General features: G+C 44.6%; 1 protein-coding gene across 1 annotated transcript in view; it reads left to right on the top strand.

Annotated features, from left to right (window-relative positions):
• LOC146810659 (uncharacterized) overlaps positions 1-12,727 on the top strand; it is a 47,552-nt gene extending 34,825 nt beyond the window's left edge. Inside the window, exons 3-5 of the mRNA XM_085614441.1 lie at positions 10,662-11,099; positions 12,104-12,320; positions 12,407-12,727. Coding sequence (XP_085470567.1) covers positions 10,965-11,099; positions 12,104-12,320; positions 12,407-12,678 — 624 coding nt within the window. The 5' untranslated portion in view covers positions 10,662-10,964 and the 3' untranslated portion in view covers positions 12,679-12,727. The remainder of the gene's footprint in view (positions 1-10,661; positions 11,100-12,103; positions 12,321-12,406) is intronic.
• Positions 12,728-15,842: the final 3,115 nt, after the last annotated feature.

Below are 15,842 nucleotides of genomic sequence, written 5' to 3'. Positions count from 1 at the left end.
TCCAGGGAGTCGAATGCCTTCGTGGCATCGAGGAAGACAGCGGCCATTGGTTGATCATCATGCACCGAATTTAGGATTGAAAAGAACGTGCGTAGGTTATGGGACGTCGCCCTACCGGGTACAAACCCAGCCTGGTCGGGTAATATCAAGTTGGGGAGCAGAAGATTAATACGATTAGCTATGAGTTTGGCAAGGATTTTCACATCACAATTGAGCAATGAGAGGGGCCGGTAGGAGTCGCATTTTGCCGCCGCTTTCCCGGGTTTAAGGAGGGACGTGATGAGGGCCATGCGCATCGAGGGGGGGAGGTGACCCACCTCCAAGGCATCTTCATACACCTCCCGTAAGACCGGCGCCATAAAGTCAATATAAGTCTTATAGAACTCGATCGGAATCCCATCCAGTCTGGCGGTCTTGCCCGAACGCATGTTCATAATAGCGTCCAGTTCGAAAGGGGTGCTAAGAAACTCTCTTTGCGAGTCGCTGAGCCATCCCAGGGACACGTCCTCAAGGTAGTCTTGCAAGTTGAGCTCCCCCTCCCTAGTCGATGTATATAACGCTCGGTAGTGCGCGACGAACGCATTAAGGATTTGCGCCGTGTCCCGATAGAGCGTGGCATCCTCCCCCTCAAGCTCAACGATGGTGTTAGTAGGACGCGTCAGCCTCATCGTTGCTGCCAGAGCTTTACCCGGTCGCTCGCCCTCGCCGTAGCGGCGGGCGATCCAGTGTTTGCCTCTAAATTTCGCCTCTCTAGAGGTTTCGGCCGTATACTCCGTGATTTTTTCGTGAATACGTGCAAGCGTGGCATCGTCGGGGTTGACAGCCAGTGATGTCTCCAGCGTCTTAAGGTCAGTTTCCAGGGTGCGCAGCCGCCCTAGTATACCCTTCAGCACCCCCGACCCCTTGGCGATGCACACGCCACGTAGAGTCACTTTAAATGCATCCCAAATAGTTTCCACCTCCTTTACGGAGTCCTTATTGCGCTGAAAGAAGTCTAGGCATTCGTCTCGAAGCTCCTCCTGAAAAGAGGCATCCAACAGCATCCCGGGCTGTAGGCGCCAGGCTGACAGCGGAGGGCCAAGGTCCGAAGCTCGCAAGGTAACGCGTACCGGCAAATGATCCGAAAAGGTACGAGGGAGGTGATGTGCCCGAACCAGCGCGGTATGAAAGCGCGGGGCCAAGAGGACGTAATCAAGCCGTGCCCATGATTTCGCCTGCGCCGTGAAGTGTGTGCCCTCCCGCTTAGCAGCGTGAAGGTGTCTCCACGTATCGATCAACCTATGCTCCTCCAGTAATTCTAGCAGCGCCCCGCGGGCTGTAGTATAATGATGGGGGGCTGGATGGGACCTGTCTAACTGCGGATCCAAGGTGGTGTTGAAATCCCCCCCATATATAAGGTGCTGCGGGCCAGCGCCTATTATGGCTGCCCCGAGGTCCATGAAGAAGTGTGGGTCGTCTACGTTGGGGCCATAACAGCAAGCCAGAGTAACTGCCATGTGTCCCAATCTACCCCACATAAGACAGTACCTGCCTTGGCAATCGCTCCTAGTGCCGGCCATAGTAAAGGGGGTCCCCTTTTTCACCAGTATTGCAACCCCGCGCGAATAGGAGGAATAGGAGGAAAAAGCAGTGTGCTTCGCCCATCTGGAGGCAAAGGTGTGAGTAGCCTGCGCCTTGAAGTGGGTCTCCTGGAGAAACGCTATGTGTATTGCATGGCGGTCCAAGTAAGAGAGGATCTGCCTACGTTTTCTCGGGTCCCCCAGGCCTCTAACGTTCCAAGTAAGTATGTTCAGGTCAGTGTCTCCCATAGGCAGGACGATAAGAAAAGGAAAGATGTCGCACTGTGTGAGAGATTTGCGCGATCGGTATCTGTAAAGGGCATATATACTGCCCGCCCCACTCCCACCCCGAAGCAAGTAGGTGTGTGTACGGCCTGCCGGATGAGGGGACCGCATCGCGATCCCTGAGCGGAATACCTTGTCGACCCTGTGAGGGGCATCCGTGTGCCGTCAGCTGCGCTCAACATCATAACAACATATACAAATCCCATTGTCCCCCCCCCACCCTCCCCTCCAACATTCCCAACAAGCAACTGGTACCATTTGCAATGTCAATTCCATCTGGTGACGGAGGAACATCAATCCCACAGCCAAAGGAAAAAAGAACCGTGCCCATCCTCCCCAAAGCATATCCGAAGCAGATCTTCCACTCATACCTGCCCGTAGACAGAACCACAGTGGAAGCAGGCTGTCCACCGTGCACACCCAGCACCGCTAAGAAGTAAGGGGTCAGGAAACTACCGGCACCCGGGACAGGCTCCCCTCCCCCGCCATTGGCAGACACGTCAAGGGCGCCAGGGGTCCCCGTAGCGGGGTCCAGGAGGGACGTGCCAGTCCCCACGCAGTGAACATTCAAGATAAAAGGCGTGAGCCCTACCAGCCCTGTGCCCCGGAATTTAACAAAAAGGCGAGCGGGCTCCCCCGCCCCCAGACATGGACCAGCAACGAGGGCACGGAACACTACCCCAGGAGGAGATGCCGTATTCCGCAGGAGCAATGAAACAACCGTAAAATAAACGAAAATGCAATGTACCAAAGCAAGCCCAAAACCCCACACCCCACCCCCAGCCCACAGAAGCATCCCTAACTTGCCAGAAGTCGCATCCCACCCCCCTCCCGAGATGAACACCAAACAGCTCAACAGGAGCAGCGAAGTCAGGTAGTCCATTGGGGTACACCCTACGGGGGTCATCCATGGGACACACATATCCGCCCTCCGCTCCTCGCACCCCCAACACAGCCAGGGGAGCAGGGGGGAGTGCGGCGCCTGGAGTACAGTACCAACCACCAACCAATGCCCGACCAGGGCAGTCTTGTGCAGCAGCTCCGTCAACCGCCATCTGGGTTCGCGCGGCGGCCCTCTAGTGGAGCGCCAGCCGGACCACACTCAAGTACAGAGGCCAGTCCTAGAAATCAACAGCAAAGTCGTCACTGATCATCGTCCTGGCCAGCGCCCTCCGTCTCCCGCCGCTGGGCACGTGCATGTTTTAAAGTCTTCAAGAAATCGTCCACTTGTTGCGGATTCATAAAGAAATGCTGCTTAGCCTGATGGGTGACTCTCAGCTTCGCTGGATACAGCAGCGCATAGTCGATTTGGAGGGCCCGGAGTTTTTTCTTTACATCAATGAACTTGCGCCGCTGTTCCTGGACGACAGGCGTGAAATCCGGGTAAACAGTGAAGCTGACACCATCACATGAGAGTTGTTGGTTCTGGCGCGCGGCCCTCAGCGCAGCATCGCGATCTCGGTAGTTTAACAGCCGTGCAATGATGGGCCTAGGTGGAGCTCCGGGTTTGGGACGCGGCCCAAGCGAGCGGTGCGCCCTCTCGACGATGAACTGTTTGGAGAAAGCCTCCGGACCAATGGAGGCAAGGAGTATTTTCTCCACATACTCTTCCATGCGCCCCGGGTTGGTGGACTCAGGCACACCCACCACGCGGATATTATTCCGCCGGCTGTGGGCTTCCAACTCCTCATTCTTGGCAGCGATAAGTCTGAGGACATATCCATTCTCGAAAGTTGCGAAGTATGTGAAGCGGTGGTGTCGTCATTATCAGAGATCCGCCTCTCAGCCTCCGTTATGCGTTCTTCATGTACATCCAGTTTCTGCGCAAAAGCATCCATGCGCGAGGAGAGACGGTCCACCTTATCAACGACAGTAGCAAAGCCTTGCCTCATTTCCTGCATTAGTTGCTGCAGGTCCGACGCTGGGGAGCTCAGGCCCTCCGTAGTCGCCGGTGGGCCACCCGTATCCTGCGTACTCCGCAATCCCTTCTTAGCCACCGGGGCATCAAAGGATAGCTTAGGCTGCTTACTGTCCTGCTTGCCCATCATGGGCCCTCGTGAAGGAGGCAAAGCGCTCGGATACACCCCAGTCGCAAGCGACAATCACACAACGGAGGGCTCAGGCCGGCACACCGAGGCAGAGACTGGTAAGGAGTGCGACAGCTGTCCTCCACGACACGGAAAGCGCCGGTCACCAACACAAAGCAACAGCTGCCTCACACGTCGCTGGATAAAGAACCACGCTGTCAGGGCGCCCTTGCCGCTATCGCACCCCTGCAGGGTAGGGAGGCCTCCGAGTGGACTGAAGGGACAGTCGGGCGCCAACGGATCGCCAACGGGTCGTCACCAGACAGTCGCCCCTATGGCCACGGGGCCAGCAACCATCTTCCTCCGGCAGCAACAGTGGAACCCGGGCATGGAGACAGCACCAGGGAGCAGAGAGGCCCCAGCGAGGGCCGTGCAGAGGTCAGACGCGCTCCGGCGCCATCCAGGGTCGCACCTTAAGCCGGCGACAGGGCCCAAGCAGACAGGTCCGCGTCCCCCACGTCTTCCACCACCCCCGGGCCGGCAGTGTCACAGCCACCACTCTCCCCCATGCCACATGCGCATCCTCAGCAGGGCGGTCAGTGGCGTTCTCACCAGGTAAGCACGGGGGGGGGGCCTGTGTGTCCGGGGACGACCAGTGTTCAGCAGTGTCTTCAGGCCACACCAGTAAGGATGCCAATGTACGATGTGGCCATGTGGGGGGGCCCAGGTCCTCCAACAGCAGGCTGTCAGCCACTCCAATACCGCAGGGGGGTGGGGGGGGGAGGACAGGTCCGACTCAGATGCGTTCCCCAGGCCGGGGACACACCTCCCCCCAGTAGTAGCACTCACCGGCAGTTCTCCTCCCCTCCGATGAAAGGCTGAACCAGCGATGGAAGTCCGCCGGGGGAGGGGCGAGGGGGGGACCAGGCACAGGTCGCGTCCTCCGGCCGCACAGCGCTCTTCGCTTCTCTCCGGCAATCCGCCCCCGCGATCCCGGGGGCTCCAAACAAGCGAGTTGCTCCTCAGGGCCCACACGCCTCGTGGTACGCACCGGCCTCGCGCAGATCAGAGGCCCGGCCACTCGCTCTGCATCGCGACAGCCCAGGGGACGGTCAGACCTGCGAAGCCTCCAGGTCGCACACGGCAGGTCCCGCAGCCCCCAAACTTGCGCCGGAGCCACAGAACAAGGACAGCAACATTCGACGCCGGTTGATGTCGGGCAGGTAGACGGTGGAGGAGGATAAATGAAGGATTACAGCTCCAGGCAGCAGGAGCCTCCCAGAAGTGCGGCCATACTGCGTTCGCGCCCTCTAGCGCCCCCCATTCTGGCCCTATTTGTGGTCGGCTCTGTCCAGATTTGGTTTTCCCCTTAATTTTGTTTTAGCTGTTCGGTCTATATACAAGAGTCCTCGTGCAAAAGTCTTAGTAAATGGCGTACTTTCAGATTGGTTTACTATCTCACGTGGAACGAGGCAGGGGTGTCCTTTGTCACCCCTGCTGTTCGATCTCTATATCGAACCCTTTGCTTAGGGCTGATCCGGTGATTCACCCTTTTAGAATTGCAGATCTTGAATTAAAATTTGCTTTGTACACTGACGATCTCCTCATGTTTTCCTCTTATCCAGTTGAGGCTATCCTGAGATTGTTTGAACAAGCAGAATTGTTCGGAGAAGTCTCGGGCTACAAGGTAAATAAAGAAAAAACAGAGATTATGCAATGGAATCAGGCAGGAGGGACAATCGAAACCAAGACACGCATGAGGTACCTGGGTATAATTTTGTCCCAAAACATCTCGGAAATAGCCAAAATAAATTTGATGAGGATTCATAAGGACATCTGTGGCCTACTACAAAGATGGACTGGCCTTTCTCTGAGTATTTTTGGCAGAGTAAACTTAGTCAAGATGATTATTATGCCGAAGATCACATTTCTGTTTAATTCCATCCCATTGATGTTTCCAGCATCCGATATCGCCAAAATACAGGGGAAAATTGGTTCCTTTATCTGGAACGCTAAGATATCTAGGATCTCCTGGAAAAAACTGAGGAGAAGCCTTAAAACGGGAGGGTTTTCCCTGCCGGATATATCCGTCTACTGTCACTCATTTCACTTTAAAAATTTCAGATTGCTAGCCGGTAAGATAGATGCTTCTTCTCAAGGCCTTCTGTTTCAAGCCTTACTATATGATATACCTAAGGGGCAAGAATGTTTTTTATTCAAGTATGGCGACCCAAGGTTTTTCAAGAGGGTGGGACTAAAGGTACTGGAAACTGCTCTTAAGAATTGGGTGTATGTTAGGAAAAGCTTGAAAATCCCGTATTATGCACCTCAAGCTCCGATTTGGGATTCTCCAGGCACACCAGAATGCCTCAATGACCATCTATCTCGCCCTCTAAAAATGGCTGGTCTGATTTATTGGCAGGATCTGCAGAAAGACTCGCAGTTGTTGAACTGGGAGTCGTTATCCAGCCTGACAGGTGAAACTTTATCTAGGTATAAGTACTATCAGCTGGCAGGATGGTGGGCAAGCAAAACTTGGGACTTTGATTCACTGAACCCTAAGTTTGACTATGTATTAAGAAGGGGCAGGTGGAAGCAGAAGGTCTCTTTTTGGTACTCGGTTATTCTTGAGATAGAAGGTATAACAGAATCTGAACTCTATACACTTTGGGGCAACGCTATCAGTATGGATTCTAATAACTTTAACTTTATGAAAGTATGGGGAGACTCTTTCACTATGTTACATGCTGTGGTTAAATCAGCTCCTCTTAAAAGAAATCATTTATATACCACATACAGAGTATATATCTCCCCCAAAAAGTTAACAAAGATTACAGGCCTCTACCATCAATGTCCAAGATGCAAATTTCCTGCAGCGGATGACCTTCATATGTTTATAGATTGTCCTGAAATAGCAGGTTATTGGGTAAAGGTGCAAGTTTTTTTTGACGAGGTATTAGATAAACAGATTGAAATTACCCCAAGTTTGATCATGTTTGGACTACATACAGATTATCATCTCAATGAACCACTATCTAAATTTATATTCTATGTGATCATCCTGGCAAAACGAGAGATTTGTAGGGCCTGGAAGAATATAAATGCCCCAACCTTTATGGAGTGTCTGAAACATATAATCTACACCAGTGAATCAGATATAGCATGTGACAGTAATAGTTACGGAAGAGTCTGGGCAGACTTGGTTGCATGGCGGAACAGATAGAGAATATTCCAATGATTTCACCTGGGCACTGCTCGTCTCGTCCCTTCTAAGTGACACTGGCCCATCTAGCGGTGTAAAAGAAGTGGACAGTGGAAGTGGTGATTGCTTGAGGGTTTGAGCCTTTCTCTTTCCACATCGGTCTTAAAACACCAGGGCTGGGATAGGATGACCGTTGAGGAGAGGTTATGGCCTCCCATCAGGAAAGCCCTTTATTCTTTGGTATATGAGGAATATAAATAAATAAATAAATTCATGAAGCTATGAATACTCCTGAATTTAATACACTAGATTTTGCATAATTCTTAGAAGTAATACATTTGGATAATAAGCAATATATTACATGTACAAGATCAATAATAGAAAAAACAACAATTTTTTTAAGAGAACACCAGCAGAATGCTTTATTAATAACTATATTTCAATTATTTTAGAAGCTTGGAGAGCAAACATAGACTTACAGTTTATATTAGATGCTTATGCTTGTGCTGTCTATATAATTTCATATATCAGTAAATTACTAAGCGGAATGAGCAAAATAATTGCACAAGCTGCAAAAGAAGTAAATTACAATACTAATGTAAAAGAACAACTTAAACACATAGAAAACAAATTCCTAAACTGTACAGAAATAAGTGCTCAGGAAGCAGCTTACCTCATTCTTCAGATTCCATTACGGAAAAGTTCTAGGTCATTTGTATTTATTATTACTAGCCCTCCTGAAAAAAGGACTTATTTAATGAAAGATGTAGATACTATACATTCATTACCAGTTACATCAACTAACATTCAATGTGAAAATATTATAGTAAAATATTGCAAACGTCCAAAAGCATTAGAACAATGTACATTAGCTGATAATGCCTCGATTTATAATTATAATCCCAAAAGAAAAATAAGAAAGGATAAAAATGACAGTAATAATTTACTCACTGAAACAAATTTTTACAGCTCAGATAAGGAAGAACTTGAAATAAACAACATAAACCAAAAGGAAGAAAATATACACATAGTCACAAACTATACCTTAAGTAAAATTATACGCTTTTGCAGGTTTAACAAAAACACTGACACCGAAAATTATTATAGAGAATTGTTAATGCTTCACTATCCATGGAGAGAAGAAAGCAACATTATTTTAGATAACACCACATACTACGAAAGTTATATGCAATTTAAGGACATTGTAGATGGGCATCATAATGAATATAATAAAAATAATGAAATTATTACAGAACTTACTAGTAATAGCAACAATGAAATACTAATTACCCCTCTTATATCACCAATAATAATACCATCCAATATAGCAGACACTGAGGTACACAATAATGAACAGCAGATTATATATGACTTGTCATTAGATTTAGGTATTGGTAGCATAACTGAAGAAGAAAGCCTAACTAATTCTATTTTACCAGATGACAAATACTATAATATCATGCATAATTTAACAGAGAAACTAAATTTTGTTTACCATCATTTACACTGGATAAAAACTAAAGAAACACAATGCTATACATATTGCACTGGTGGTGCAGGAGTTGGAAAGAGCTTTCTCATTACTGCACTTCATCAAACATTACTACGTTATTACAATACCAAAGCCGGTAAAAGTCCAGACAATATTTATATATTACTTACAGCTCCAACAGGCAAAGCAGCACATAATATTAATGTGAGAACACTGCATAGCACTTTCGAAATACATGTGTCACAAAGTTTAAATTATAAACCACTAACTCATGAACACAGAACAGCTCTGCAAAGTCAAATAATGCATGTTAAAGTGCTAATAATTGATGAGATTTCTATGGATGGAAGAAATATGTTCACCTTTATACATAATAGGCTACAGTAGGAAATAAAAGCATTTAACCAGCCTTTTGGAGGCATTTCAATTTTAGCTATTGGTGACTTTTATCAATTAAAGCCAGTTTTTGACAGCTATATATTCGAAAATAGTAAACATTCTTATGGACCTCTAAGTACTAACTTATGGGTGGCACATTTTAAACTATTTGAACTAACAAAAATAATGCGCCAACAAAATGACCTTCAATTTGCAGAATTACTAAACAGATTAAGAGGAGAAAACATACATGCAAAGATATTTTAGACATAAAGCAGCGTGAAAAAAACCCAGATAACAGTATTAGCAAAACGATCCAATATATAATGTCAACTAACAACGAAGTAAATGACATTAACAATAAAGTATTATTACAACATAGCCAGAAATATCCAGTTTTCACTACAAAATAGCAAAAGAGACCGTCAGTTCAGATCTTGCAGAAAAAGTAAAAGAAACAGTATTAAAACAATTACCAAAAGATCCAACAAAAACTATGGGACTTGCCCACACATTACACATAGCTTTAAAACTACGCTATGATTTAACTTGTAATGTTGATATTAATGATGGGTTAACTAATGGAGCTTCAGGTCTAGTGAAGTCAGTTGAAAATATTGATAATACACCATTTATCGTTTGGGTTGCATTTGATAATAAAACAGTTGGAAAAATTACACGAGAACAAAACAAACACTTATATCAATCACATATTTCATCGACATGGACACCCATACATCCTATATCGAGACCTTTCCAATTCACAAAAAAATTATAACAATTATACGCAAACAATTCCCATTACGCCAAGCATCTGCAAGAACTTTACATAGAACACAAAGTGAAACTATTGAACCACTTTATATACACTTTAATAACAGTAAAATACGTCACTTGTATTATGTAGCTTTAAGCAGAGCAAAATCTATATCAAACATATACATTAAAAACTTTAATGAGCACAAAATTATAATACATCCCAAAGTAAAAGAAGAAATGCAAAGATTAAGAACACATATGCTATTAGAAATATCTGTACCACAAATAGGAACATAGCGCACACATTTAAATATTATCTCACAAAATATCCGGTCACTTCAAAAGCATTTCAAATCAATAACATCAGATAAAAACCTTATGAAAGCTGACATTATTTGCCTAACAGAATTAAACACCACTAGAAAAGCAACACAAAATGACTTCTTTATACAGCAATGTCATCATATGATATTTGATAAATACCATAAGGAACAAACAAACCATGGAATCTTACTTTAAAAGAGCTTTTCATTCTACCTATCTATAAAACACAACAAGGGATTGACATAATACATTTTACATTACATATAGATAATAACACCTACCTAGTTGTAATATTATACAAACCACCACATATATTAATGCAGACACTATTACAAGCAATACAAAACTTAACCCAATTCTATCCAAATTATAAATATATCATCAGGGAAAATTTTAACATAGATTTGATTTAAAAACAAAATGCTTAAAACGTACACTACTTCTGGAATTTATGGATCGACAATTGCAATGCAAACAACTTATAAACACTTACACAACAACTACCAATCATTATTAGATCACATATACACAAAGGAAGTATTACAAGTCTATGGAACACTAGAATGCTATTATAGTGATCACAAAGCATTATGGGTATCAATTTAAAATACGATTAATTCTTTTTCTCATTTCAGATGCTTACTATTCAAGAAATAATCAACAAGCCAACAGAAGACAACAAAAATTATCAAAAGCCGATCAAAGTAAACGTTGTGAAATATTCACCAAAAACCTAGTACAAAACAACAAGACAAGACAACAAAGTTCTATACCATTTGGCATTAGCTGATACAACAGGAACAATAAAAGCAACTTGTTACAATGAAGAATTCTACAGTCAAACAAAGGAAACAAATGGTTTGCTAATTCTGAACTGTATTATCAAAAACAATACAATTATTGTAACAAAGCAAACAAAAATAACAAAATTTCCGTCAATGGCATTATCAGACTTCATGGTAAAAGAAGCTGAAAAGATATTACAGCCACCAGCACCTCCAGCATCACCAATGAAAGCTAAAAAAGAAGCCAGCTTAAAAACACTAATGACTGTTTGTGGAACTGTTGCAGAGGTAAGTCTATATACAACACTTTTACAAACTAAACACAACACCTCTCCCCTCACATCGCTCTCTGCTATTCCACAAAGGGCTGAAAACACTCCAACCGCAACACACAGCAACACTTACAACCTAGCAGCGCTCTCTACTCTTCACTTCTACACATATTACTCAAGACCCTTGCACAGCACCACACCTTTTCGCTCGCAGCGCTATCTCCTCTTCCACAAGGGACTCAAAGACCTCCAAAAACCGCCCACAGCGCCACTCCTAACCTCGAACAAATATCTCCTCTTTCACAATAGCTCACGATCCTCCATAAGCCGCACACAGCGCCACACCTCACAGAAAAGCGCTATCTACTCTTCCACAAAGGCCATAGCCTCAACAAAAGCAACACCCAGCACCACGCAATGCATCACCTCGCAACACTAACTACTTTTCCACAGGAAGGGATCACACACCTTCAACAGTGACACCCTACTCTATACTCCTCACTTCGCCAAAAACACCACATACACCTCAAAACCCTCATCCAACGCCACACCACTCCTTACACTACCTACTCTACACTTCTCAACCTATCTCACTATCTCTGTCTCTCACTAACTAACTCTATCACTATCTCACTAACTCTCTAACTCTCTCTCCCTCACTATCTCACTATCTCACTCTCTCATTCTCTCTCTACTAACATACTCTATTTCACTAACTACCTCACTATCTAACTCTCTCTACACTTCTCAACCTATCTCACTATCTCTGTCTCTCACTAACTAACTCTATCACTATCTCACTAACTCTCTCTCTCTCTCACTAACTCACTCTACCACTCTCTCACTCTCTCTCACTAACTAACTCTCTCACTCTCTACTAACATACTGTATCTCACTAACTACCTCACTATCTAACTCTCTCTCTCACTACCTCTCTCTCACTAACTAGCTCTCAAACTCTCTCTCTCACTAACAAAATAACTAAATAAAAAAATAACTATTCTAAATTTTGTTTTCAAGGAAGAAGAAATAAAAACTGTATTTATTGGCGGACAAGACACTAATTTAAAATCGATAACAATAAAGGATTCGACGGACTTCGTAGAAATAACATTATGGAGAGAAGCAACCAACTTTAATGTTCAAATTGGACAATATGTAAAAATAACCCATGTCACAGTGCATGAGTTCAACGATAAAAACAATATTAAATACAACAAGACACAGCCAACTTCAAGTAAGTACAAATTCTAAAAATTTTAAACACAATAACAACAACAAAGTTTGAACAAACCTAATGTTTACTTTATCATCCATTCACAGGCAACAGAACCTCATCCAAAACATTACAAATTGAAATATATGGGATTGAAAAAACGGAGCAAGAAATAAGTACACTAACTACGCAAGTGCTAAATACTGACACATATCAGTCGATGGATATTAGTAATGACATTCTAATGGACTGGTTTATTATCAATACTGACGTAGAGGAATTATCCGATGCACTTATGCCATATTTACCACGGACATGTGAAATAATATTTTGCAATGGCGTTATTACAGAAATCATAAAATATATTGCAACAGTATGAATATATTTTAAGCAAAATGTATAAATGTAAATTATAGGTGTTTTTTTCCCACAGGACTTACTTTATAGTAATAAAAATGTTGCCTCAAACTTTTTGCAATACAATTTACTCTAAAAGATTTTTGTCAGTTATTCCTATACAAACCATTGTTAATATCTTTGAATAAACACTTATAAGGTGCTAAAAAAGAATATGTATATCATGCTAATAGTTAAAAAACACTCAAAACTACATTACTCTAATTGGGTGTTTAATATGTGCAAAACCAATGTAACTGCAAATTAATCAAAGAAAAATCTTATATTTAGACACTTCAGCATTCGCAAATTTAATTTACAGTTTTCTAATTGCACTTCACCATTCTGCCACTTCAATATGCTACACTCTTACCTGCTGCAAGGGGCTCTGTTGCTGCTCCGTTCCTCCGTATTTTCACTGCCACCTGCTGCTCTGTTCCTCTACTCCAGCAGCCGTCACCGTGGGATCCACACGCTGTTAGTCTCCCCTGCCGTCGCAACTTCACCGCGGCCGCGAGCAGGGGGAGACTACAGCTCCCAGACCTCCCTGCGGCTGCTGACGTGACGCACGCGCCCGGAGGCGCTGAAAAGGTCGCGGATACCCCCGCGTCGCGGGACGCGCACGGGCACCGCCGGGCTAAGCCCGGGCAAAGGGCGGGCCGTCTGTGGCCGTCAGGGGCCAGAAGAGGCCGGGCTGGGCATACCCTCTGCGATCTGCACACAGATAAGAAACCGTGAGTAGTGGTGCTTGAAAATCGTGATTATGGTGAAAAAGAAGCCCTCAGGCATCAAACCAAATGGGATGGCAGGAGCAACCCTGGACTCATATTTGGTTAGAGCAGCCAACGTTTTAACGGAGGAAATAGAAAGAACGAAAAGGCGTCTGTCAATGGGGATAGGGAACAAGACATCAGCCCTCATTCACGAGAATCCTGATACCTCAGTGCTAAACATATCACAGCAATCACCTGGCATTCCTAGGGATCTAGTAGACCAGCTAGATCATATGCCATCTCCACCATATATTACCGAACAGGGTGTGTCCATTACCTCAACACCTACCCAAGTGCCCCCGGTAGTAGAGGTCTCCCCCTCCCCCCCAATTCAAATCCAGACAAGACGTACGAGAGCAGGGGGTTTGGCTCCAGTTGGGCGACCAAAGAAACTGCCTGTGGGTCGATCAGTTAAAACAGGTTCGGGTCATCTGCCCCAGGTGGAGGTTTTACCCAATAAACTTTGGGCAGCAATTAAGAGGAAACTGGATGTTATACTGGCCCCTATAAATAAAAGACTGACATCTATTGAGGATCGATTCTCGTCATTGGAAGCGAAGCTCAATGCCAGGTCTACAACTGTGCAACCGTCTATTCTGGAGTTGCCAGGATCAAGCATTCATGATCATACCCAGTGTTTGGTGCCAGTATTAACGAAGGAACCCCCCTCGAATGTTGATCTTCTACCTCCTTCAGTGGTGGCAGGCCCTTCTTCGCGTATTTTGATTCCGACACCAACTTTGCCTACCCAAACCTCACAGACCGAAAACGTTAATCACAATACACTCCCTACCACGGACTCTACCAACACCATGGACCTTAATAAAACTTATTCAGGGAAAGGACTCCCATTTGTTAGAGAAGCTATCCCTTTGGCTCTTGTCCTTGCCAATGTTCCCCACTTAAGACCAGGTCAAGCAGAATCCACAACTGCATTAATGGACAAAGCCTTATATTGGCTTAGTAGGAATATGTATTTTGGTGGAATGGGTGGTCAACAACAATTGGCAAGAGAAATTATAATGGCCAGACGGGTTCCTTGGCTTGGACATAATACTAAAAAGTTTGGGGGAGATTGTGTTGTCATTAATTTCGCTACCACGCATGTACTACCCAATGTTCTTGTTAACTTACTACCACCCCAGAAAAGGGACTCTGATATAATTCCTCTCACATTGGATTTTTTTATTGGTAATCCTAGGCCTTTGAGACGGAATATGATGTCATTACTATCAAATGTCCCAAATGTAGTTACAGGGAGGAGGGCACTTTTAAGTTTTTCTACTGATCTTAGGCTAGAAAATAGATATAATGCCTTGTCTAATTTAGAGGAATGCGATTGACATAGGGAAAGTGATATCTACCCTGTCTACAAGTTCCCTCATGAAAATAAGTTGACTGGAAACAAAACCCAGGCTGAAACCATCCCCTGTATTAGTACCCTAACTTCATCCTACACCCCTAAGAGTAACCATCAAATAGTGGTATCTGCTTGCAATAATCCACCTGAACAAATGATTGAGCCCGGTTATATTGCAAATAACCCTGTGACAAGCGATAGGTGTAGCTCACTACATAAAATCCCTAATGGTGGTAGTAAAATATCTCTGGTATCATGGAATATTGCAGGTATTGCCCAGAAATTGTTGTCTCCTGAATGGGGCAACTTTATTGATAAAAATGATATCTGCCTATTCCAGGAGTCCTGGGCTGTTGATCCTGTTTTTAGGGCTGGATATCTTAATTTTTACACCCCTGCAAAAAAAAATCCTAAAGGGCGCCCTGTAGGAGGCCTTGTGGCCTGGGTTAGCCAAAAACTAGATTATAATGTGGAATTGTTAAAATCCTCTGACATAGATATCCTAGCGTTTAAACTTAGTAGGGTTAATGAGAGTACCCTTGTTATTTTCAACGTGTATGCTAGGGGGTTGAGGGGAGGTCTCAGTTCAGAGACCATATCGTCCTTGGACTTACAGCTAGAAAATCTTCCCATTTATACCAACTCTATTGTATCAGGGGATTTTAACACTACATTCGAACCATTGGGTAATGAGGTACAAGAGCTATCATCAGAACAAGACCTTAGATGGGGAATCCCTAGGCTTGACCTACCGCCTGTCAAAAAATGGTCTAATGCTGCAATTCAGCTTAAGGCGTTGTGTTTGGAAAGAGGCCTTAGGGCTGCAAATGGGCGCACAAGATCTGATTTGAAAGGTGAATTCACTTTTGATAATGGGCGCTCCACCAGCCGTATCGACTATATACTGATTGATCTCAGGATATGGCATAGACTTGATGACATGAAGGTAATATGGCGGCTTGAAAGCGACCACAACCCTCTATGTATGGATTTTTGGGCCACTACTAGAGAGGG

This window comes from Triturus cristatus, chromosome 7 (genome assembly GCF_964204655.1).
Source record: "Triturus cristatus chromosome 7, aTriCri1.1, whole genome shotgun sequence".
Taxonomy (NCBI): Eukaryota; Metazoa; Chordata; class Amphibia; order Caudata; family Salamandridae; genus Triturus; species Triturus cristatus.
The sequence above is the reverse complement of the archived record's forward strand: the minus strand, read 5'-3'. Positions and strand labels throughout refer to the sequence as shown.